This window comes from Platalea leucorodia, assembly GCF_965183815.1.
Source record: "Platalea leucorodia genome assembly, chromosome: 1".
Classification (NCBI taxonomy): Eukaryota; Metazoa; Chordata; class Aves; order Pelecaniformes; family Threskiornithidae; genus Platalea; species Platalea leucorodia.
Genome location: NC_138823.1, coordinates 78,268,231 through 78,293,951, shown reverse-complemented (window position 1 = coordinate 78,293,951; position 25,721 = coordinate 78,268,231). Strand labels below are relative to the sequence as shown.

The 25,721-nt window shown below is 39.0% G+C and overlaps 1 protein-coding gene across 2 annotated transcripts in view; it reads right to left on the bottom strand.

Moving 5' to 3' along the window:
- The window catches only part of ADCY2 (adenylate cyclase 2), a 229,908-nt gene that overhangs the window by 149,729 nt on the left and 54,458 nt on the right, over positions 1–25,721 (bottom strand). For both annotated transcript variants that reach the window (XM_082305789.1, XM_082305790.1), the window contains exon 3: positions 11,484–11,645. In XM_082305789.1, coding sequence (XP_082161915.1) covers positions 11,484–11,645 — 162 coding nt within the window. The remainder of the gene's footprint in view (positions 1–11,483; positions 11,646–25,721) is intronic.

Genomic DNA, 25,721 nt, shown 5'->3' with positions numbered 1-25,721 from the left:
GTTCTTTCCATAGACCAAATTTTAATGACTCTTTCCACAGGTCAAGCAGTGTGTAAGCATCTGAAACATCTCTCTCAGAGAGAGTGCATGTGTTTGCGTATGCAAAGGTCAGCAACAGTCAGCATTCAGAGACCATCAGCAAAACCCCAACAGACCTCCGGCAGAAGCTGAAACTCCGTCTCACCACCTACATACTAGAGGAAACAGGATTATTGCACATTTCATATTTGCATTCATAGTGTATTCTCTCATGCAAGCTCCTGCAAACCTCCTTGAATAATCCAGTTTCACTAGAAGTAAAATGCTCATCAGGGCGCAGTCTCTTCCTGTCTGCAAAAAATTTGGGCAAGATCTCATCTCTACAAGTCTTGGGACAAAGTGTGGCAAATAATGCTAGTAAATAGGACAGCCAAATCCTGCTGTGATTAGCCTGAACAAATGTTGCTGTGATAGAGCCGTTGCTGAATTAAGACCATACAGAGTGAGACAGTATTCAAGACGAAGATTATTCAAAGGTGGCCCTTAGAAATCTTTTAAACAAACAAAGCAAATCTCTTCAGAGCAAAACTCAATTTATCTCTTCAGAGCAAAACTCAGTTTTGGCTTCTAAAAGTCAAGAGTGCATCTGTGTTGAGGACCTCAAAACCTCGTGCTTCAGAGTCTGAGCTACTCATTTGCATAGGAACTGGCTGGAATAATTTCCCCCGGTTTAAAACAGGTCAGATGAACTTTTAAGTTCTTCTTTTCATCCTCTTCTGAAGTCGCAGATACTGGCAACAACTGTGGGAAGGACAGGCACTGGGATCTTGAATAGCTGGACTTTTGCATGTATGGAAGTCTTTCTACTTGTAGGATCAGTGGAACCAATTATTCTTGCTTAGGAATCAAGGAGAAAATTTTCTCTGGGACAGATTGATACGAATGTGGAGGGCACCTGCTTCCTTCTTCAGCACTGAGAACAAACATCTGCTGGGATCACTTAGGGTGATTTTGCTCACATGTTTTTTTCTTGCCCTGATGAGGCCTCAATTACTGACCACCTATCAGTCTTAGTTCTGTGCATCTATAAGCAGTTGAATCTTCCGGAGACCTATACTGTTTCAACACTGATAAGTTTAAATTATTTGTTAAAACAGCGTGGATTAACTGTGCTATTGTATATCCAAAGACATGGGAGCTGGCCTAAGGTTCAGGTTCAGGCATACCTCTGCATAGCTCTCTGTTTCCGCAGCAGCGTAAGTGCTTTCACGCAGCGTGAACTCCCAAAGCGTGTGGACCTGAGCTAGCTTGGTGCAGAGCCAGCTTGCTTACTTTAAGGCTGTGGCTTCTGAGCTGATAAGACTGCTACACATGTACGAGAAAATACATCCTCAAAGGGACAAAGAAAATAAAACTGCAAATATGAACATGAACATAACTTTATGTCTGATGAATCGCAGCCTATGCTGTTTTCAGACTGCTGCTATCAAAGTTAAAACACATAGAACAAAACCAGTAACACTGAAGGAGCTGGACATCAGCTGTAACTAATACTGTCCCACTCAGAAACCAATGGAGCTAGCAGAGTCCATGCAGGTGGCCTTTGCAGCAAATATGCAGCATATAGTCTTTAGTACACCCAGAACCTGTCTAAACTGACAGCAGATAAACATGATTTATTATACATAACTAGTGAGAGGCATGGGAGAGACATGATTCCTTCTCAGGCCCACACAGAACAAATACTGATGCCATTCACTGGGTGTGCAGTAACAGATGTACCTTGAGACGGGAAAGAATATGCTGTGTAATAACCAAAGGTGCAATCCCTGGGAAGAATTAAGAATTACATCAGGGTTTGCAGATGATGTCCTCCAGCTGTGTCTCTGCTGGTAAACCAAACAGGACTGGAAGGCAGTTTTGAGCTCCATGATCATCACTGCTGTACAGCTGTTATCTTGCTCACTAGCACCGCTTTGGTCTGGGCCAGCCAACATTTTCCCAGAGCCTTGGCATATCTTAGAGGACAGAACACATGAGGAATTATTCAGAGAAAGTTGACACCTGGCCACCCTGTTTGGGGAAGGAAAAAGGGATGGGAGTTTAGGCAGGTAAACATGAGCTGTGCTGTGCCACCCAGCTCCAGGGCCAGAGAACGGCTCCCCTTTTACCAGCAGCGTAGCTGTAGCTGCTAAGAAAAAAAAATGTATGTGGCAGAAGTTTGTGTTACCTCATTTGCTTCTGGCCTCCGCTTGCTTTTTTGGGAGAATTAACTGATTGCATCACACACTTCCACAGCGCCTACGACATTGGCACTTGGAGGCTGTAGTTAATAATTAAAAGGCAGGCAGCTCTGTAGCCAGCGCTTTACTGAAACACACTGAGGACCAACATATGGTAGAAGTGGGCTGAGGGAAACGAGAGCTATCCAAGGACTCGTGTGAGCAAGCGCTGGCAGAAATGCACAGGAGTGCAAATTTTGGAAGGTGACTGGAACAGGAATAACTTCTCCTGCCTGACCAGCAGCTTAGCATCAGGGGACAGCAGGGGCTCAGACGACAAATAAAAAGATCACATCCTATTGCAGGTGTCGCTGAATAGATGGGGGCTTGAACCACTGCAATGTTGGGAAGCCAGAAATTTGGGGAGGGTGGCCTCTCAGCTGGATTCAGACTCGCCAAAGGCTTCTCTATGCAACAAAAGGTGTTTGCGCTCCTGATCCCTCTCATTTTATACTGCACTAAAAGTGGCTGACAGGATGGGGAAATGTATCCACATCTTGATAGCAAAAGGCATTTTTCTTGTAGTGAATTCTTGAAAATAACACGTAGGGATAGATGATAACTCTACGAGTATATAAAATGACAAAGCATCATGTCTAGAGTGAGTATCTCGCCTAGAATTTTATGCTTCAGCTGCAATAAGAAGAGAAGTAATTCACAACAAACTTGACAAATAATACAAAGCCATAAACGTACTATGTAACTAAAAAGGCTAGGCCTATGTGAAAATGGAAAGAAAACAGAAAAACTAACTCAATTGAAGGAATTAAACAATCTTTACTCTAGAAAAATTACCTGGAAGGACAGTACTACAAAATTCTGGATGCATAGATTTAGCCTTTCACTGGTAAGTTATTTATGTCAATGTTATCCTTTAAAAGGATATGGAATACAACTGCCTTGCAAAAGGTATTCTGTATGGTGAGAGTTTAGTTGCTGCTCCAGCAATGTTACGTGAGAGAGGAAGGTACAGCCAGTACAGCACACTGCTTTCTGTTCCAGTTTAGAAGTACTGGAATTTCCAATCACCTGTTTAACTGTTTTAAGTTTTTGGAGACATAACAGCCTTAGGATTGAGCATTCTAACATAGCCATTTTATAATTTAATTAATATACTAAACAACTGTGGACTTGTTCATCAAATAAATTTATGCTTTGGAAAATTAAAACTGCCAACAAAATTTGTCATTTTTAGGATAAGAAATGTAAGCTAAAGTAGTATGAAAGTGATAAATAAATATGCAGGTGAAATTCGTTGCTGATAAAAACATTAACTTAAATGGAGTGGACACAAAAGGCAATCTGACCCTTTCAGTAAAGCTTAAGAATCAATGCTAACTGGAGATATTCCCATGATTTTAAAAATGGAGGCATTTATTACTTATCTTCTGTTCTTTGATGCTTTCCTACACATCTCACCAGAACTATTTTCTATGCATTTCTTAGATGCTGTTTTTGGGCTGCAGGTAGATACTGCTTTTGAAAACCCACATGGCCGCCTGCACACATGATTTCATTTCACCATGGCATTGCAATTCTCGGCGTTGCTGAATTTTCCATCGTATTATGTATTGCAGGTCTTCTCTTTACAGGCTTAGGGACTTTCTGGAAGATGTTCAGATTCTCCATGTTGACGCTTGTATACTATGAAATGCAATTATGCATTCTCCTACATAACTCTACTCTTGTAGGCAGGTGCGCCCTTCATAAGCATATCCAAACCGTGCAGATTGTCTTAAAGAAAGAGTGAAACCCAAAGTATACTTTCGGATTGTAAAAATTAGTTAAAGAAACATAGCAGATGGCATTTCAATATCTGCCTAGATTGAAGCATAAAATCAAGAGTAAAGAAACATGTGCAATAATAAAAAATATCCCTACTGTATTGTGCTATGAAAGACATAGCATTCCTCTCTCAAACTGGTTTGCAGCTGCTGCGCATCGTGGTGAGCCAGACTGCTGCCCGGGTGGGGAGAGCAAAGGGAAAAAGGGGAGAGGGATGGGACAGCAATAGCTGCTGCTACAAGAAATACAGTCTCCCTCCTTCAATAGCAGTCACTGCCCTCCACCTCTTCAGCAGGGATAACAGCAACTCATTTTGTGTAACTGTGCAGGAGAAAGCAAGAGTTGTTTAAGTCGCATTACCTTCATGAATAACCATTCCCCATCTCCTTCAAAAAAAGGTATTCAAAGGAGAAGGATAAATTCGACCCACAGCAACAGCTTTTAGCCATTCAGACTACTAAAATTCCTACGTGATTTAAGCTTTCACTGTGTAGCTATACAGCCTCAGGGGTTATACAATAATGAATGTACTTAAAGACACGGTCTTTTTTTCAGCCTTTTTTTTAATAAACGTGATTTTTTTCTTGTACTGCATGATAACAGCATAAACCAACTTCTATTCTGTTTCTGAGCCCTAGAGCTGTACATTTTCTTCTTTTATTAGCCAGTGAATACTGATGCTTTTTATTTTATTTTGCTGTTACGCCACTCGATTACATAAAACATTTTTTTGTGAATATCGTCACTTATTAAAGATGTTTAGTTAACAGATGAGTTTAAATCAGTGGTCCAAACAAAAGGTATATGCCTATACCCTGCATGTTGATTAGAACATGTAAATGCATATTATAGATGCCACATCAAAGTTTGAAAATCCAGTCCACCATCTGATACTGTCAGTTATATATTTTTGTAGGAGCTGATTGAGATATAGAAGCGTAAGAAGCACTATTAACTCTGCAAAATCTAACTAGATCTATCGAAATATTTGTAATTTAGATATGGTATGTTCTTATAGAGATTAATTGGGGAGGCACAACAAAATACAGGGAAAATAGAGGGATAAGAGGATAAAAGGAGTCAATTGCATGTAAACAGGTTACTTGTTGGCATGCTGACCTGGCCATGCCCTGCACCTGACCACTGCAGTCTGTCCTGTCTTCTCATTAAACTCCATTTCTAACTGTTTCTTGGTGAGAGACTCTCTAGTCTGTGCCACCGTGTGCGTATGGGGGTCCCTGTGCAGCAACTGGGGTACAGCTACTGTCCACAAGGGCCCCTGTGTCAGCAACTGGAGCAAGTTCAGGTGTGCAAGTGAGCGTGTGAGCACTAGCAACGATCAAGCTGGACCAGCTGGTGGGCAGGTGACATAAGCTGGGAGACTGCCGGAAAGATGTGTGTGCATGGCTGTGAGCGAGGGGGGGCTGTACCAGCAGCTGGAGCGGGGCTCACACGTCCAGGTGCCAGCAATTGGGGAGACTGGGATCCAGGGGTAGCCACTGGGCAGACTGGGTGCCTGAGCCCAGCTGCTGGAGGGATCCACACGGTACATGTGCATTGCTATGTGCAACGTACCATATCCACTGACAGACCTTCATCCTGGTAAGCCAGAGAGGGGAGGCGGATGAGGCCATTGGTTCTGCTTGTGTTTGTGTGAGTGCTGCGTGTGCCAGTCTGTGGGGCCAGCTGTGTATAAATGCATATATGTGTTGTGTACATGTGTACAAGAGCAGCGCACTTTTGCCAAATACAGATCATATCAGATTAACCGCTTTCCCTCGACAAAACACACAAATTTTCCAGACAGAGAACACATGCGTGGCAGATCTTATATTTTAAACTTTATTAAAAACTCCACACAGTAGAAAACCACTGGTTATTCCATAAAAGATAGGGAAGAGTATAACTGCCATCTGTAGAAGATACACAACACAAGCCAGAAGGCTCGTGTTGCTGGTGGGAGTCTGGGACAATCTCAAGGAATCAGTACGGCAAAGGCAGCCATACCAGAGGCGTTTTTGTTCATCAGGGGGTACCCGCTGAAAGTGCTCTGAGGGTTGAAACATTTAATGATCCAACCACTAGGACTCCAATAGCAGGCTTGTGAGTAGCCAAAAAGAGGAAGGTCTGCCACATGATATCAAAATTACCTACCTAACTTTCAAGAGTGTATGTAAAATTTAATCTATCAACATTTTCAAAGAATAGGCAGGGTCCCATTGCAGCCTGCAGAATCAGGCCCCAAAAGGAGGCGTTTGGGCCACGGACCAGGCGTCTGGGCCTCTGTGCATGAACAAAAAGGTTCTAGCAGCCAGAAAGTTAGAGATTCAAATGGGCAGAAATATTTGCCTGATTGCTAAGTTAAAAATCAATGGCTATGGCCTATTCAGGAAAAAAACAAACAAACCCACCAACAGTGGGTAGAAAAAGGGGAAGGCAGCTTTATTAAAAAAAAAATTAAAAAACTACCAATTTCTTAGTCAGTACAGACCTTGAAACAAATTATACCAAAAACTCATGAATCAGAAGTCAGGCAGAAACCATAATCTGGATGTACACTAACACTAGTTAGTGCATATACACCAGCAGATCACATAAGAATAAGGATAACATTCGTATTGTAACAGGAGACATCAGCCTAGCTGATGGTAAATGCACAAGATCTTGGGGATGTAGCCTTGGAATTTCCCAATTCAAATGTTCTTGAAAATAACAAAATTTTCATTTAGCCTTTGTTTTTGTCCACCAGGACAGAATATTATCGAAGGATTTCTACCAGGCTACCAGAAAGGAATTGATCACACAAGCGAATATCAAACACTGTTTACATAAAAGTTGTTACAAATTGTTTCTTTTTGTGATATGCATTCTTGAACAGAGTCCAAAAAAAAATGTACACATGCATGCTGTCCAGTTACAATTTTGTGCCTCTAAAAGGGATCCCTTTTAAAGTGCTGCAAGGAGCTGCCAAAAAAATCCAAAAGGTAAGGAACACTAGTTTAAAGAAAAAAAAAAAAAACAACATGAATGACAGTTTGTAGTAATTTAGCCAAGGTCTGGAAAACGTTTACCCACAGCTAATGAAAAAAAGATTACAAGAGCAACAAAATGGCTTGTTGAGAGAGTAAAACAACAATACTTTTTTAAAAAATTAAAATAAAAAAATCACACTCCTCATATATAACATTGGAAGCTTATAGGATGTTTAATGATTTTGGTTAGCTCTTTTTTAACAAATTAAGAACAAAATGACCTCTAATGATACTATCAACCCATTATGAGATCAGAATGGTTGAGCAGTTGATAACAGAGCAGGAAAACCACAAGTATTTGATTAGAATCTGTTCTGGTTTGGGGAGAAACAGGTTATGTGTTTATAGCAAGGGATGGCAGTGAAATATTTTCCATTCCAACAATAACTGAAAGCAATGTTAAGTTGCAAAAGTCTTCTGAACCAAATGCCTTAATGCCATAATTAGGGTCATGTTCTCTTGCAGCAGTCCTAATCACCAGGCTCCCAGGAGCAGACAGAACAACATCCTCTGCTTGGCAGCAAGATGCTCACCTGGAAAGAGGAGGTAGAGTCCCATATTCCAGGCCATGTGCCTTGTAAGGGTTAGGATTAAAATTTTCAACAGAAAAAAAAACCAAAGGAACCATACATACACAGTTACTTTCTCATAAACTGAAACTGGAACACAGGAGTCTTTTTTCCTCCTCCCTGTCACACATTCCACAGCTGTGCATTAAACTCCCCACAGAACTGCAAGTAGAGACTAACTGGGTATTTTACTGTACAGTCTGTGTGTCTGTGCTGAGCCCTGCAGCACACTAACCCCTTTGTAGACCTAGCCCCCTATTAGCATTTGGCACTGCTGCAGCTGCTCCTGGCATGTTCCTCTAAGGCTAACGTCCACATTGCGAAACAGATGTTGATGAAGCACAATTAAGGACTCAAAGAAGAACCGTGGAAGTAATAAAAGGCTTAGCTAGTGCAAAAGCAGGCAACTCGTGTTTTACTGACAAAAAGGTTATGAGGCAAATTCATGATACGCTAGAAGTACTCTCATGGGAGACATAGAAATTGGATACTATTGGGTCTGTCAGTCTACCTTCCAAAAAAACGAGATCCAGAAGCTGGATGACAAGGCTAGAAAAATTCCTACTAGGAAAGAGGAACAAAATTTTAACACTGATGGTCAACAACCACAGAAAAAATATGAAGACTTGTGGAAGATCATCTCCATCATTGCCAATTTTTAAACCAAGGTTGATTCCATCCCCGCAAGAGACATGCATAGATCAAACAGAAACAAGTTCATGTAACCAGCAGAGAGTGTGTTGATGGATTCTTTATCCCAGCAGGAGGTTTTTATCTCAGTATCCCTGACTGCAACCAACACTGGATAATCAAAAGCATGCTAAGCCTTTCAGCTTTACTGAAGCCAATTTTGGGTGTAAAACTTTACAGAGGACAACAAAAGGAATGACAAAACCAGTAAGATAGGCTCTGACAAATCTCAAAATAAGCAAATGCTTCTGAACATCAGTTTTTCTGTACTGATAGACTGAAGGTGTGATTAACTTCCAAAATGCTATGGGATGCCAACCAGAGTCACTGGAAGATGCTGAAAAATTGGAAAGGGTCCAGCAGAGGGCTACCAAAAGCATTATAAGGCAGGAGAACTCGACATAAGAAGAAAGACTGAAAGAATGGGGTTTGTTCAGCCAAGAGAACAGAAAGCTCAGAGAAGATTTAATCAAAGTCTTCCAATACATAGGATGTAGTTGTAAAGGAGATGCAGGTACTCTCTACAGAAGGATACTTGCTGTATATACAGGATATATGCTATAATATCTGATGTTTACCTACAGGTAGATTTGCTATACCACAGTCTTTCTGCTTCTTAAGTGCCTCCTACTGGTTCCCTATCTGTCCTCTAGAAAAAAATCCATGCCAGAAGGAAAACACCCTGTTCATTGCTAACATTCTCATGTATTTTTTTCTGTTTTGTTGAGACAAATCAGTAGCCCTGAAATCAAAATAATATATTTTTGTCAAAGCAAAGTATAGCTCCGCAAGCCAGATTTATTCCGCTTAGCCCTGAACGTGTTTCTCTAAGCTTTTGAATTTCAGTCTACTGGTAGTTCCTCATCTCTGAGCTTTAGTGACCAAACTCTACAAAGCAGCTTCAGTCCACGCCTCACCAATATTTTTTATTTTTTTTCCAAAAAAACCCATTCAACAACATGGTCCTTTTAAACAACTATACCCCAGCTCTTTTTTTTCTTGTTGTTGTTAATTACACACATTTATCCTATACGAACTTGAGGTATAACATCGACAAATGTTATTTCTCTTTTTAGTGCAATCGGTATCTCTAATCTAATCCTTTATTTGTGGTCTCGATTTTCAAAAGCAAAGAACACAAAACAAACATTTTTTTGCTTACACTCCAAAGTACAAACAATAGTAATCTAAAAGTGTACAGAGGGCGAATGAACTGAGATACTGCCATTTAGTCGCTTCCACACATTCGTAAGAATGCAGTGCACTCAGTACTTTCAGTAACTGCCAAACTATTCAGAACATTTAAGACATTTTACAAAGAGAGAATAGAAAATTAATAACGTTCTGGAAATGAAACACTCTTAACAAATTTACAAGTTGCTCGAAGACTTCCACTCTTTCTGAATAAAACAGGAAGTTACAGAAGAGATAGGAGACATTAATTGTACATCACAGTCCATGATTTATTTCTTTTGATTCTGGAGACATGATGTGTCTAAAAATATAACATCTTCTGAAAGTACTGGTTTAGATATACCAAATTGTAATGGTCTGAAAGACAGGCAGGAAAAATAAATAAATTCTGCAAAGAGCAACTTTAACCCAAAACGCTTTTAGGGAAGGAGTGGCAAACATTAATACTGTTTTAGCAGCATATTTATGCCCAGAATAAAAGCCATAGGTTGACATAAAAACATGAATAACATTATTATTCCACTACAATTATCAATATCTGTATTACTGAATTATTAAAATTATTAAAATACCATCTTGACTGCAGATGACCACAGTCCTTGCTTAACATACAGCACAACTTGGCAACTTCCACAAAAAACATGCAACTAACCCAAATCAGCAAGAGAAAATCAAACCCACTTAGCTCACCATTTAACATTTCTACAGAGAACTACATCTTAGAACATATTTTGTTTATGCAACTTCAATTTCAATATTCCATATAACACAGATCTGCAGCCATATCTGGGAATAAAATGTATTTTCCTGAACAACGACTTACAAGGCACAACTTCTGTAAAATCACTGCAATTTTGGAGTTAACCTTTGAGGCACAATGTTTTTCAAAATAAGGCTCAAGTAACCTAAAAGGTAAGTAGAAACTATTATTTGCTTCATTCTTCATGCTATTCACAATAAATAGCATGATGTCTATCTTTCTTGTTCTACTGGTGTGTTTACAAAAATGTACTTACTTTTAAGCTTCAGTGTCATTTTGATGCAAAAGTTAAAATAATTCTGTTTCCCTAAAATGACATAACTATATTAAAAAAAACCCTAAAACATGTATTTGCTTTTCAAAATTAAACCTAAATTTTTCCTTATATATACAGATTTCTATCGATGACAGCTGCAGTCATCACAGTACTACAACAAAAACTGTAGTATTTCACCATTTTAAAGATCTTCTGCAAAACAGTAAGGAAAAACAACTCCTAATATATGGATTTTTAAAAATTATTAAACTGCAGTACGTTGTGTAGTAAAGTATCAGAGTTGAGTTACAAGCCGAGACCCAACTGCAAACACAGATGGGTTCCATAAATGTCATGGAGCCTAGAGCCAGCCAGTCCCCTTGAATCAGGGGGCCCAACCAGGAGGAGGCTGTAAAATTCCTATAAATGGTTGAGAATTACAGGAGGACAAGCCCTACAGCAGACTTGGAGAGGGCAATGTCTTTGCAACAGATCTTTAACCCAGCAGACCTCAGGGTATTCAGAGGAACAATGCTTTTTTGAGTCAAAGATAACACTGATACCTGGAAAAAATCCTTGGTCTTGAAAGTTAGGCTTTAATGAGGTGAGGAGAGGAGCAATGTAGTTTACGTACCAGAGTGGTAATGCATCTACCACAATACAGCTGCATCACATAATTTTTTGAGCAATGTTAGTTTTTACATTGGTAATTGCTACGTGGCTGTACATTCTTCCACTTAAGCGTGTGACTCAGTAAGACGTAACTTTACTGACACTCTCATGGTTAGAAAGTGACCACCTGTGAATGAAGTCTGTAGCAATTCAGAAATGAAGAGAGAAATAAGTTTATACTCCCAAGCACCCACTGAGGCACTCCTGGCTCATTTACCAAGCTATTCAGTGCACAATTAATCATTAATTCCACAAAGCACCTACCTGCCAAACCAAGTGTTCCTTTACAACAGCTGTACCTGATAGACAGACGCTCAGCACAATCGTATGAGACGCAGAGGTCAAGACGCTGGCAACTATAGCGTCCCTCATGTTGAAGGGCAGCATGGTATACACCACAAAAATAATGAACAAGAAAAATGATACCTGTGCAAGACAGCAAGACAAAAAAGAAGCATGTCAAATTCACTTTGGAATAACATTTTTAAAGTAGCATTTAATTTTGAACTGTCTTCAGCATAAAGTTACACATCAGGTTTTTACAGAAAAATTACTGCTAATCACTGCAGAAAATCAATTTAGGAAGGATTAATTTTAAAAAATGTTGGAAAATGTACATTATATTTGATTTAAGAAGTGCAGTTTCAAGATACTACATCATGGTTTGAGAACTACACAATACTCCAAATTTTTCAAACTTAAATTCAAATTTATCTTTTCAAATTTTAATTTTATTAACACTCTCTTTACCAGTAGAGTGTAGTTCTCCTGGGACTTGTGATTTCTGATTGCATTACAAAACAATTTGTCAAACCCCTCCACAGGGCCTAAATTTTAATGCAAAGAGATTTCATTCATCCTGATGCACTAAAAATTCACCATTTCATATAACATGACATTATTCAGAAAAGCCCAAGTTCAGCCAAGCATTTTGGTTTAATAAGATTGTACTTCATGTGTATCTACAGGCCGTATGCCAAATTCCATTAAAACACTACATTTTATGTTAATACATTTATTTGGACATGAAAAACAGCTTTAGACAATCACAGCCCATAAGCAGAATTTACTGTTAGCTTCTTTTAAAGGGTAGTAGCATCCACACTAACTTTATGGAACAAACTCTCCAAATGCACAACCCAACCTGTAACAGCAAAAGGGATTCCTTTGCTATACATACAAAAGATTATATATTTGATGGTATACATATGTTCCAAACTCCACCACATATTTGAGAAAATGTAACTAGATTTGAGACACAGATTTTGCACACATAAGTAAGTAGGCAATTCTGAAAATGTGCCAGCTTGCGTATAATTATATCCCTATGTAAGCCTTTCCATCAGTTTTAGTTGACTCAGAAGCCTATTCACCATCTAACAGTTGTATACACACAGTATTTAACTCAGAAAGCTCCCAAGCAGGTATGAGCAATAATAATTTGCTGCTCACTTCTCTTATTGTCAGTTTGTTTTCTTCACATCTGCATGTGATGATTCCATAGTCAAAACTGAACCGTCATGTATGTGTATCTACAAGACAGTGGAGGCGTTCTTCTCCATCATGGAGACAGAATTGGATGGAGAAGGGAGTCCACTTCTGTTCTCCACTCATTCTTCTCCAATCCAACTCACCCTGATCACTCAGACTCTTTTTGATGCTGCCGAACGATCCCGTATGCTCAAGAGTCAAAAAATTCAATGGCATGAAATGAAATGGAACTGCAAAGGACATGAGGGATTATAAGAAAATAAGGTAAGAAAAAGGCAAAGGGAAAACTTTGCTTCTCTACTCTTCTAATCTACCAGCTGATAGCACAATGAAAGAGAAGTGCTTGATGTCTGCTTAGTTTCAGTCCTCCCTAAAAGTTTTAACTGTGATCAGATGTCAGTAAAACCAACAGCAAAGAAAAAGGGCGTACAAACTTGGTCTAGGTAAGAGAAGGGTTATGAAAGTATGATGTTTTTAAATTGTTCTGGCTGGGTAAAAATCAACCGTGATACTGAGGGAACGAACTGATAGCCTCAAAACTTGGGAAAGATGTAAAAAGTTCTGGCAGGCTAGAAAAGGGGAACACAGCACGTGTCTTTGAAAGGCTGAGAAAAAGGCTAAAGAATTAAGAACTGGTCAGCTTAGCTTCAATTCCAAGAGCAATTACAGACCAAATAATAAAACAATTCATAATCAAGAGTTCTGAAAGTTAAGAAAAATGTAAGTAACAGCCAATGTGATTTTGCTGGGAACAAATCAGGTTAAAGCAATCTCATCTTCTTCTGTCACAATAACAGACATCAGGGTAGGGGGAAAACCTGAATAATGAGTTAGGCAGCAGCAAAGGATGTGAAAGGTCCTCTAATATAGGCATAAGATGAATGGATGCCAGAGGCAAAATACCTTACCAGCATGTAAGACGAGCTGCCTAAGACATGTTTCCAGTTAAAAAACGGTTTGAAGAAGAATCCTGGACCCTAGTCCTGGAAGAAGGATTTCAAATGCCTCCAATCCCAGTGACCTTTCATCAAAACAAGGTTTTGTTGTTTCTAAGTTTAGCTTTCTAATTGACTAGGGGGAAGATGGCATTTACATATTTGTGAGAATTTTATGATTAGAAAATAAAACATTATCCTTCTCTAACCATCTTGTCTCCAAAAAATAGAACTTGCATATTTTCTGTGCTTGAATATGGTTTAACTTTATAGCCAGACTAAATCCCACCCTACTTGTGAGGTACATGCTAGGTACTTACTAAAACTCATTAGTGGATATATAAGATATAATATTATGCTGTTGCTTTTCAACTTTGACATAAAACAGACTACTAAGCTCATACAAAAGATTTTGGTATATTGCAATGCTTCTAGTGGTATCAGCTGTATCAGCTCCAAATTTGTTATACTGCTGTAAACAAGTATCCTTTCTTTAAGTTGCCCCACTACTTACCTTGGTCAAAATAAATGGATAATTTCAACCTTCCACAACTACGAACAGAGAGAGTTTTTAGAAGTTTCAACCCCCTCTTGACACTACGTATTCAGACCTCAAATTCTCCGTTACTCAACATGAAACAGGTTGACTTGGACTGGAACTGTGTTAAAGAACACTTGATAACAAATTGACCTGTCAATTCTTATATTTGTGTCTTGAAATTTGGGTCTCAGAATGCTGTTGCAAAGCAGGAGAGGTATCAGTCATGCTAAGACAGGAACTCTCATCCAAAATGCATGAAGGAATAGCTCCTGTCAATAGTTCTTGATTCTTGGCCACACTCCTTTTCTCTTATTTCCAGTAACGGTCTAATGACCCAAGGAGTTGAGAGCTCTCTTTATCAAAGAGGTTCCTTTTTTATTTCACTATGACTCAAGAATATTCTCCCTAAGTACTCTGAAACAAGATGCTTCTACCGTTCATCTTGATAGCGGACATACATAGTACATAAGGCTTGGGACCTTTCAACTTATTTCAAAATGTCGCTGTATTTAAGTTTGATACCGTAGAAGCTGATACTCAAAGGCTTCTGAGTAGGGTGGTTCTTCAGGCAGAAAGAGAAGACAGGCTTTCTGGACTGAGTCACAGTCTGCAGAATGGACAGCGGCCCTTGACCCTTTTCATGATCTTTTTGTAAGAACTAGCAGAATATTGCTGATACAAACATTAAAAAGCAGTGATGCCAAGCTCTGAAGGACCCCACTATCCCATTGCAAGAGTTGCTAATGCGCGTCACTGCATGTCTGCACCTGGTGTGTGTACCTGTCTGTATACACAGTATTAATTTACAGTGTACTACTTTTGACACTATTAAAAGCAGCCTGTTCCACCAAAGTGTGCCATAACCATAAAGCTTGTCGCTGTTTTGAAACTGTGTTGGAAGCAATCTTTGATGTGAGTCATCACTATGACTGCCTAGTTGAAACACGCTTTTTGTCCTGATCTGAACTTGGATTGCTTTAGGAATTTGATTCTCAGAGACTTTTTCGATGAGCTTATGTTATCCATACCTTGGAGATGAGGAGTATTTGGGCATTGATGGTATGCATCATAGCACGTAGCACTTGTTTTTCGTTAACACTGGTGTAACATCTTACAGAGAAGCATGTGGCTTTCCTGCTTTGATTGAGGGGTATCCAGGACTCTTTGCCCATCAGTCTTGCCTGTCAGAGCTTAGCAAACTCTGAGTGTGTTTGCTGCTCTGGGTATCTCTTCTTCCACACTTCAGTAGTGCCACATTTTCCCCTACTATGTATGCTGTTCTTTTCCACAACGATTTAAAGGATGATGAGCTGCCACAGTGTGGCTGTCTAGATGGGCAACAGACTATTTTTCTGCAGATTTTGTGCAGCTGCTTTCAGAAGGGCAACGAAAGTTCTCATACAGATTGCTGTAGCGATGCCATTAGAGAGACTTGGACACCAAATGGTATAATGACAGCATGATGTGGGATATCACTGATAATCACGACCACTCACAAACATTCATTCTTGTCACAGAACACAACACAAAACCATAGGTAAGCATCCTTACACACCTTGCAAAATGGAAAGATTTTAGCTGTGCATGATAGAGAAGTAGTTCCTTCTTTAACTCAAGCCCATTCTGAATATTTTTAATGATGGCATTTTTGTCCCAGTATCTCTAGAATTATGTTGGCCACTTCAGCCTCTGATCTATGCTGGTGACTGTGATTTAGAAGAACTGGTATGAAGTTGATAATACTTGATGGTTCACAGACATTGTTGTTGGAAAGGTCACTGGTTTGGACTGTGATGGCACAAAGCACAGTGGACCCAACCCATGGACCCAACCCATTTTTGGAGCCTGTTGACCCAACCTGTTCTCAGAAACCTTGTCTCGCTGGTGTCGCCAGTTTCTACTCGTAGTGGCATAACTTTAACTCTGAAGGGTATCTGAAGTAGAAAGTCTAACATATTTTACACATTAAAATTGTCTTTCCTAGCATATAGGATACCACAGAGGATGTTGCTTTTGACACGGAGAACAACTGTACAAAAAGATGATAATAATTCATTATACAAATTATGTTCCAACAATGACTCACAATTTCCCAGCTAGACAGCCTTTTTAAGATTGTGTTAAATGGTTAATCATAACTGGCTTGGCATATGTAAAATTCACTCAACTTAATGTTATTCTGACCAGGATTTCCCTCGAGGAGTATGACATCTTGGCACTGAAGCAGGCATGCAAATCTAAATGTGCTGTTTCAGTATGAGACAGGGGAAAGCACTCCTTTGGACACAGACAGCAGTAATGAGGCTACAGCTAATAAAATAGCTGTAGTTCTTTGGGACAACTTCTTACACACAAGTGTAATGACAGCAAAACACTTGGGAAAATAGTGCTAGCTTTTTACTGCATAACCAGAAAAGACCCTGTTCCCATAATTAAACTGTTAGACTACAAATATTCACACTAAGTGGGCCAGCCCGCTACAGGAACACTTTCAGAGGTTTTTCAAGATCAGCTTCCTCCTTACTGTGTAAAGGGAGTAAAAATTCATCACGTAATTAAAGAATTTTCCCTTGGAAAGACACTTGGAATACAGCTACTGATTTCAAATGTTGTCTGTATACATAATTGCACAAAAGAAGACACCCTAGATTTTCTAAATAAATAACCAGGTTTCATAACATAATTGGCAGGACCTACTAATCTTACAAAATAGTTATAAATACTATATTCATGATTTAAGAAAATGTATGTATTAAGGTGTCAGAAGGGTATTTATACAAGCTATAAACTGTATGTTAAAACTGTGTAGGCAGAGTAAAGGTTGCAAATACATAAAGATCTTTGCTGTTCTACTTATTCTGAATTCCAGACCTCAAATCTTCAGACTCAGACTGCTAAAAGCCAGGCAATGTTCAAAGAACAAAACAAGCTACCCACATAAAAAAAATAATAAAAATTCATTGAGTACTAAAATCAACTTCTGTTCTGAGTCATCTATAAAAAGGCTTAAATTATGAAAGCATTGGCTAAGGTGAAGGTGGAACTGTTGTTCACCAAACCCTTCAACATGAGAACAAAAGGGCACTCAATGAAACTAGTAGAAGACTGATTTAAAACAGATGAAAAGAAAGTACATCTTTACCTAGCAGATCGTGACCTTGAACTTGCTGCCACAGGAGGTCCTAATGTGCCAGCAGGTTCAAAAAGACATTAAATTCATGGACACTTTGTCCATAAACCAATAATACAAAGATAGGGCAGGAATGTACCCTCTGACATTGCTAACACAACTGTGGAGGCTGGCAAGGTGTGAAGGGATCAGACCACGAAAAGCGATCCAGCTTGTGTGCTGCCTTTTAATAGCAGCTTCTTTTGCCATTCTTGGAGACAGAATACTGTGCTAGGTGGGCCATGGTCTGACCCTGCAGGAACTTTCTTGTGTTCCTATGCTGACACAAAATGTACTTTGAGGGGAAGGGAAGGGAAGGGAAGGGAAGGGAAGGGAAGGGAAGGGAAGGGAAGGGAAGGGAAGGGAAGGGAAGGCAAGGCAAGGCAAGGCAAGGCAAGGCAAGGCAAGGCAAGGCAAGGCAAGGCAAGGCAAGGCAAGGCAAGGGGAGCAGTTATGACACAGTATCCTCCCTGACTTTAAAATAAAGCAAGATAATTCAGAACAAGAACTGGAAAACATTGTAGAACCATCTACCAGTTGGAAGGGCATTGTGAGTAAAGTTCAATGCAGCAACAGGATAAAATATACAAGAAGCTAAGTTTTAATGTATATGAAACCAGTGTTTCCCAAGTGTCCGGTATATCGTAAACCTCAAGAATAAAATAAAAAAGGAGAAATTTGCTTGTGATTTACTCCACAAAATTATGTCCACAATAAATTATTATTTCACTCATTTTTACTAAACATAAATTTTATTTTCCAATGATTATCATAGAGGTAGTAAACAATCCTACAAATCATGTCATCTTCTTGACCATGGAGAATGCTCAAACTAATAATGCCTTTCTTTTGTGTAGATGTCTGGGTTTAAATGCCATCAGGAAACAAACATTCATTACAGCCTCTGCCAAAAAATTAACCACAACCATTAGCAAAATAGGATAGAATAAAAGTAAGTTGACTGCAGGAAAACAGATATTTTAAAATAACTGTGCAATAAGGAACCTTCAAATGTGCTGCTGAAGTCACAGATTAATATGACAATAAGATGAAAAACTCCAGAAAAGGAAGGTAAATTCACATTTGAAATAATCAAGATATAATCCAATTGCATACTGTCTACTGTGTGATTGCTTTCTGTGTCAAAGAATCTTTTCTTTCACTGAATGGGATCAGTAAGAGGGATATGGGATCTAGAAGGAGCGACCCAAGGACCATCAGCAGTGACCCAACGATCCACAACAATTTTTGGCACTTCCTGCTACAGAAAGAGGGGACTGAGCTACCGTCATATCTACCAGCTTTGAGATTATTCCTGAACACACTCAGAATACAAAGAATTTAGTTCACTCCACAATGCCCATTTGTACTATCATTCTCTTCCTCACTTAGTTCTCCTCTTTCTGCTGTATCTTGTTGGCTTTGTTTCAACCACAGTATAGTCTAATTAGTCAAGAAGACAGATTTGTTCTGTTACGACGCTGATAGGTCCCTGCAAGCAGAAAGGCAACTTCATAAAGCACTATATAGCCCAACAATGGCATGTGTTTGCAGTGATTTGAGTGTCTAACTGGATCAGATGACAATAAGTTATGCCTTTTGTTTTTTCAGTGATAAGAAAACTGAAAAGCACCAGAGATAAAGGATACATCTTTCATCCTTGTTATTCTTCCCTTTTGTGTTTTGCTCATAAATATTAAGATCAGAAACCTACAACAGCAGTAATAATTCCTGATCATTGCAGCTAGCATTTTCTCTAAAAGGGACAGTCGATACACTCTTTAATGCTACCTTAATAATTTTTCTTAAAATATTTTTTTATCTATAGCCAGTGGGAAAGGGGTTAGAGCATGTTGTTAAAACCAAAGACTTGTCTTCCCATGCCACAGTAAAAGTAAAACCAGACATATTTAACTCTGGCTAAGCCCATGCTGCCTCCTCTTCAGAACAATACTGCATAGCAGGACACAATTCTAAAGTAAACTGCAATTAAATTAATGTATTTTAAAAGTGGAAAATCAAAAGAGATCCAAATGATTATGCAGTATAAGTAAGCAGGCGGAAGTCCAAAGCAATAAAAAATAATTTCACTCGGACTATTAGGGAGCTAATTTTACAACACTCAAGCATTTCTGCCTCAAATTTAAAAGGAGTCTAATGAAAACATATATTGAAAACATTTTCAAAGTTGCCTTAAAAGTGAAGAAACATACACAACTGGGAAAAGCGTAAATTGCATAAAAGCCTAACATGGCTAGAAAGGATGTGAAAGTCCATGTCAAAATATGCATGCTTGCACATACGCAGAAAATCTGAGCAACGACAGCAATTAGTTTAAATCAGAATTATAATAAGCTAGTAAGGGCAGAAGATGAATACACTACATTTCAGGGGATCCAAGGAGGTTTTTCTGCATGTTAGGCATGAAAGAAGTCTAACAGTGAATTTGATCAACTAGCATAAGAGAATGTAAAACTGTTAATTATAATAAAGGAAAAGCAGAACCATCAAATGAAAATATCTGTTCTATATTTAGGGAAAAGCTAAATGATATATTTACATTACGCTAAAGAATAATTGTCGTACAGTTTTCTGTTCCAAAATATTAGCTCACGAGTATATAAAGCCACAGACACTAATGTTAAGACATTTTTAAACAGCAGGTCCAATAAACTATGCTCAAGCATCTTATAAGAGCTCTGTATTATGTACGTTGATTTTCAGTACCTCCCGAATACCAGGATAGTTCCACAGAACTGTAGGCAAATCGGATTGGTAAAAGGTAAAATTAGGAAATGAAAAATAGCAAATAAATGGTCAATTTTTACACTGAAGGGAGTGTGTTGGAGGACTAAGAGGATTTATTCAGTGTCTTCCTAAATGTTTTGTAAAAAGGAGCAGAATAGTGATGTGACAATGTTTGATGAGTTTTTAATATTATTCAGGATATTCAAAAGCAACAACAGATGGGAAAAGTTGAAGAAGTGCCTCACACTACTGTGACTGGGCCATAAAATAGCAGATGAAATCCAACATTGATAAACGCAAAATAGCAGGCATGGGGAAAACAACTTTAACTGAACATTTACAAAAGCAGGTCTCACCTTATTTACTACAACCTCAGAAAAAGACATGAGAGTCACTGTGAGCAGCGCTTGGAAAAACTGAATGGTAGCAGTTGTTGAAAAGGTAAATAAAAGGGCAGCAATTATTAGGAAAAGAACAGAGAATCGAGCATCATGATGACATTGTATGAATCCATGGTGTGCATATTTCTTGAATAGCTCATGCAATTCTTTTCTCCCCATCTTAGGAAAAAAAAAAAAAAAAAGTTGATAACATCCCCCCAAGCCTTCTCTTCTCCAGGCTGAATAGCCCCAGCTCTCTCAGCCTTTCCTCAAATGAAAGGTGTTCCAGTCCCTCAGTCATCTTTGTGGCTCTTCACTGGAATCACTCCAGTAAGCCCATATTTCTCTTTTACTGGGGAGCCCAGGGCTGGACCCAGCACTCCAGATTCGGCATCACCAGTGCTGAGTAGTGGGGAAAGATCACCTCCCTCAACCTGCTGGCAAGGCTCTTGCTAATATAGTCCAGGGCATGTTCGCATGACCAGGTCCAGCAAAGTACCACCCAAAACCCTGAGAAAGTCTAAGCCCTGACAGATGTATGCCTCTGACATACTGTCCCATGGGAACTTTGTAACCATCAGTAGCTTTAACAACACATTGAGAAGCCCTGGAAATCTGTGCTCCTGGTTATCAGAGAACCCACCAAGAGCAATGCTTGAAAGTGAAGAAGGGAAAAGGAGGGGTCATGGTGACAAGCAAAAATGTAGTGCAGCTCAGCAAAGTACCTGCAGCTCTACATGCCGAGGTGCACAAGATGTTTCAGAGAGCAAAAAGTACCCAGGAAACGGTACCCAGTAACCTGGCCACTTAGCATGGAAGGAGGGCATGCCTCTTCCTGACCTTATCTACTACCAAGCAGGAGCATACAGATGATAACATTGAGAAGAGTAGTCATTCTCTCTAGAGAGCAGGAGGCCTCGTTTCCTTGAGACATACAAGGGTCAGCAAAGGACACCACCTCTGGTGAGCTGACATTTGCTGTGGCAGGTGTCAGAATGAGGGGAAAATAACCAGAAGGATGATAAAGGATCATGGCTGGGGTATATCTGGAAGAAAAAATTAGAATAGTGAGGATCTTAAACAAAGGAAACTTGGATTTCCTTTGCACAGATCAATAGTGTCGTTTAACAGAATCTGCTGCAAAGGAAAGACATGATAAATTGAAATGACTGAGCAGCATGACTCCACTTACAGAAACCTGATAACCTGAACGGCTATTTTTTTGCAAATTATGTTTTTTCCCTGAGCATATATTTTTGGGCAAACCAGAGAAGAAACACAAGAAATTGTCAAGGAAAGGAGCCTCTCAATGACTGCCATGAAATACCGTGACTGTACAGAGTGGTAATAGCATAACGCTAATAGAAAGGAAGAAAACAGATTTCTTCTTTAGGAGACCTGCCAAAATAGGACATAACACCTCTTTGGAAAATTCTATTAATCATAGAAACAATATGCCTAGAAGCGTATGATGTCAGAAGAGTGGACAAAACCATGTTAAGATAATCCTAACTTTGGGGGGGGGGGGAAGGAAAAATTCATAGCATTTAATTGTCATGAGGCTAAGACAGGTTCTGTAGCACTTACACAAAAAACTGTTTTATTCCTCTGCAACATCTGTCTTTCCCAAATGTTTTCAAATCATCTGCTAATACATTCCCAAAGACTTTAATACAGGGTGAGATTACCACTTTGGTTGTTGCACAGTGCCTTTGGGACCTCAGCCTTTCGTATTGCTCAGAGCTTTCTATTTGCAACGCTGGCTGTTACGCCCATGGGCCTACACATGCCAACACTGTGTTGCTGTGGTGGGTTCTCATGGGAAAGGATTGCCACTGGTGTGAGTACCACCTCTTTTTTCCCCTTTTCCCTCTCTTCAGTTGTGTTTTTTGGTTTACATTAGGGGACCCAATAACAAGCATGCAGAGAGCTTAACAGCCAAACAGCATGCAGCACCTGCCCCTGACATAAGCATGCTCCAGTCAGCACTAAGAGCATCACATGCAGGAACAATCATCTGGGAGTTTGAGCAGGTCCTGAAGAAAATCATATAGTCACGATGGTGTCCCCCGATGCTTCTCCTCCAAGCTGGCCACTGAGGAGAGTTTGTCCTTTCCCTTTTCTCTCCCTCTCCTATTTTGCTTTTGTTTTTTCACCTTTGCATGCCTTGAGCTACAAACCCTGCCAATAAACCTTTGGGCATGTGAACTTGTCTCAACATCCTTTACACAACACTATCTTTCCCCGCAACTTTTGAAAACCACAAAGTGATTTCCAACTTCAGAAAGTGGTCAGGTTTTGGTAGTCACTAAGACTACAACCTTTACATGAACCCTGGGGAGCAACAGTGCTAGCAACCTGGATGCTGCTTTCTTATGAAGAAGTTGTGAAAGTGGGAGCCCTGGTTTCCTTTCCCCTTTCACTCCAGACAAAGCTTTTGGCAGGGCAAAAGGCATAGGTGTGAGATGCAAAGGTTGAACATTAATGTAGGAATGGACATGTGTACCAAACATAGTATTAATAATAATAGTAATCATCACCATCATAATCATGATCTCTTTTCTAGTTTTGACATGTAAAAATTGCATGTATTTTACTCATAACACTCCCCTAAGCAAAACAGATAGAGAGAGAGGGTATTCATACATTTATTTCCCAGTGCCCCATTTTTCAAACAGCCTTTTTTAGGAACACTAATCCCAACTAGATTGATGGATACAGATCAAAGATGTTCATTCGCTTTTAGGGATTTAATTTCAAGTGCAATTCAAGAAAAAGATGTGGGTAAAATAATTTCATGGTAATTCATAGAAATTTGACCTGTTTTGATAACGTAGGTAGGCCTTCAGTTGAGAAGGTCTGTCAGAGGTTTGGCCTTTTTTACATGAAGACTGAAAGAAGAAAGAAGATTAAACTGGAGAGAAGTTACACAGAAATTATATTAAGGCTTGAATTTAACCTGACAGCCAAGCAGATACACTGTTATCACAGTCATCCCAAACTTCTGTCATTGCCTGCCTGTGTACTGTTCAAGGTCAAATGCTTTTCTCAGCCCAGGTTTTTAACAATGAGCTGCTTTTCCTCCTGAATCCAAACCTTGTTGTCATAATGCAGCTGGGGTTTGTTCCCCAGAGATTTTTGTGGATTTCTTTTGGAATTCTGAGTATAGCGATGTGGAAATCAACCAAAAATGATAATATAGATAATGTCTTTGTTACTGAGAAATTCTCAGATGAATTGCTCACACACACACACTTTCTTATGGAAATGAAAAATATAATCCTGGTCATTTCAGCATATAAGTAAATAATTATAACCTGATATTACTTTAATGTAACATCTGTATTTCAAACAATATTATGTAAAATTTAAAGCAATTTTGAAATCGAGAGCATTAGTGGAGAATATCCTTAGGCTGGGTGTTTTTAATAATCTTAATAATCCTGATTTTAAATACAGAGTCCTTCACGTTCTAAATATTTTAATTATTTTTATAAAGTGTTTATTGATTTAATGAATAATGGACTAGTTATATGATTTCATATGCAACTCTTAATTGTAGCTATCTTATAATTATAAAGAGATTCATTATGTAGCTGTAGGATTAGTTAAATGTGGTAGACTAAATTAATCCCAGCAGGATGAATATAGAGAAAAAGTTATTCCAGTCTGTTTTAACAAGCAAGGGGTTTCATGTATCACTGCATTTCAAATATTAAAATTAGTCAACAACTAATTTACATGTTGTTTTGCAGAAGGTTCCAGCCATTGCTTGCTGAAAAGATTGTGTTATTTTGTTTCGCCCCTTCCTTTTCACACCTTTCACACCACAAAGCTTATTCTCCTCTAAAGTTTTCAGTGGAACAATTCGTATGGAAGTTTGGATCCCCAGAGCAAATAACAGCATATTCAACATCCCAGAAAACATGTCACAACTTTCCAGGAATCAGAATAGCACCTTTTTACAGTGAAATGTGTCTAGGCAGTGTATACCACACACATCACAGGAAAATTTATCTGAATTAAACAATGAAATGTTTGGCATGTTTCTCCACTTAATAGAATCATAGAGTAATTTAGGTCGGAAGGGACCTCTGGAGGTCATCCAGTGCAACCTCCTGGCTGGTTTCAAAGACAAAGTTCAGATTACTTCATATAATGGGCACAAATCTTGAATTAATTTATTGTTGTCTAGCAAAACTGTATGTGCTTTTATACAGTGATGAGTTAATTAAAAGAAAAGCCTTAAACAGAGAAATACAACATAAAAACGTGAACTGTTGTTTAATTTTTTTTCTTATAGTAGGAAATAACATTTGTATTATCAATAATGATGTTCAATTTTGCAAGTGAACAGAACAAGGCAATTCCCCCAAAATGAGAGGAATATTTTTCATCTCTTTTTTACATACCCAATCCCAAATCACTACCGAAGCCAGACCCCCAAATCCAGTCAAGTTCCTGATCTTAGTAGATATGACTGGAAGAAAATAACTGCCAAAATTAGACGAGTCACGAAGCATTAAAAAATAAATGGTCACATTCCGCCTAAATTTTGCCACAGTCTCACTCAACGGAACTGCACAACTTTGCCCATGAAAAAATAGCTGGAAAATAAACGCAAGAATTTCCAAATACTGCTGGGGGTTCAATGACAAAAGAGACACTCCAAGAGAAGCGTGAAATACAAACGTGCTCCTCACAGTTATTACAACAACACAGTAGAGATCTCTCTTTTTTTTTTGCTTTTGGATTGTTCACATGCACAGAAATAGATGGAAACACATAGATATCCACATTAACAGATATGGTTAAATGCTACCTCCTAATAGATGTTTGTGGATCATACTACAGAAATCAATGGAAACCATGCATGGCTTGTAGAACAAGAATACAGTCATGAGATGATATTCTCAATATATTTCTGAGGAGACTGGCCAACTACAAATGAGTGCTCTATGTCAAATCCAAAGTCACTGCTGCCCTGATTTAGTGCTAGCAAAATGAATGAAAAAAATATGCCGTCCACTTCAGGAGCAGCTGGACTTCACACTATCCCCATGACAGTTGAAGTGAAAAAATCTATTCTTGCAGTCAGTTCAAAGGTCCAAGCATTTAAATAAAACAGAGAAATAAACTAAAGTTTAAACTAAACATAGGTCCTGCATTCTGCATTTCTTTCCCAGACAGCCTGTCTATAGGACTAACACACTACCATCACCAACAAATCTATGCCAG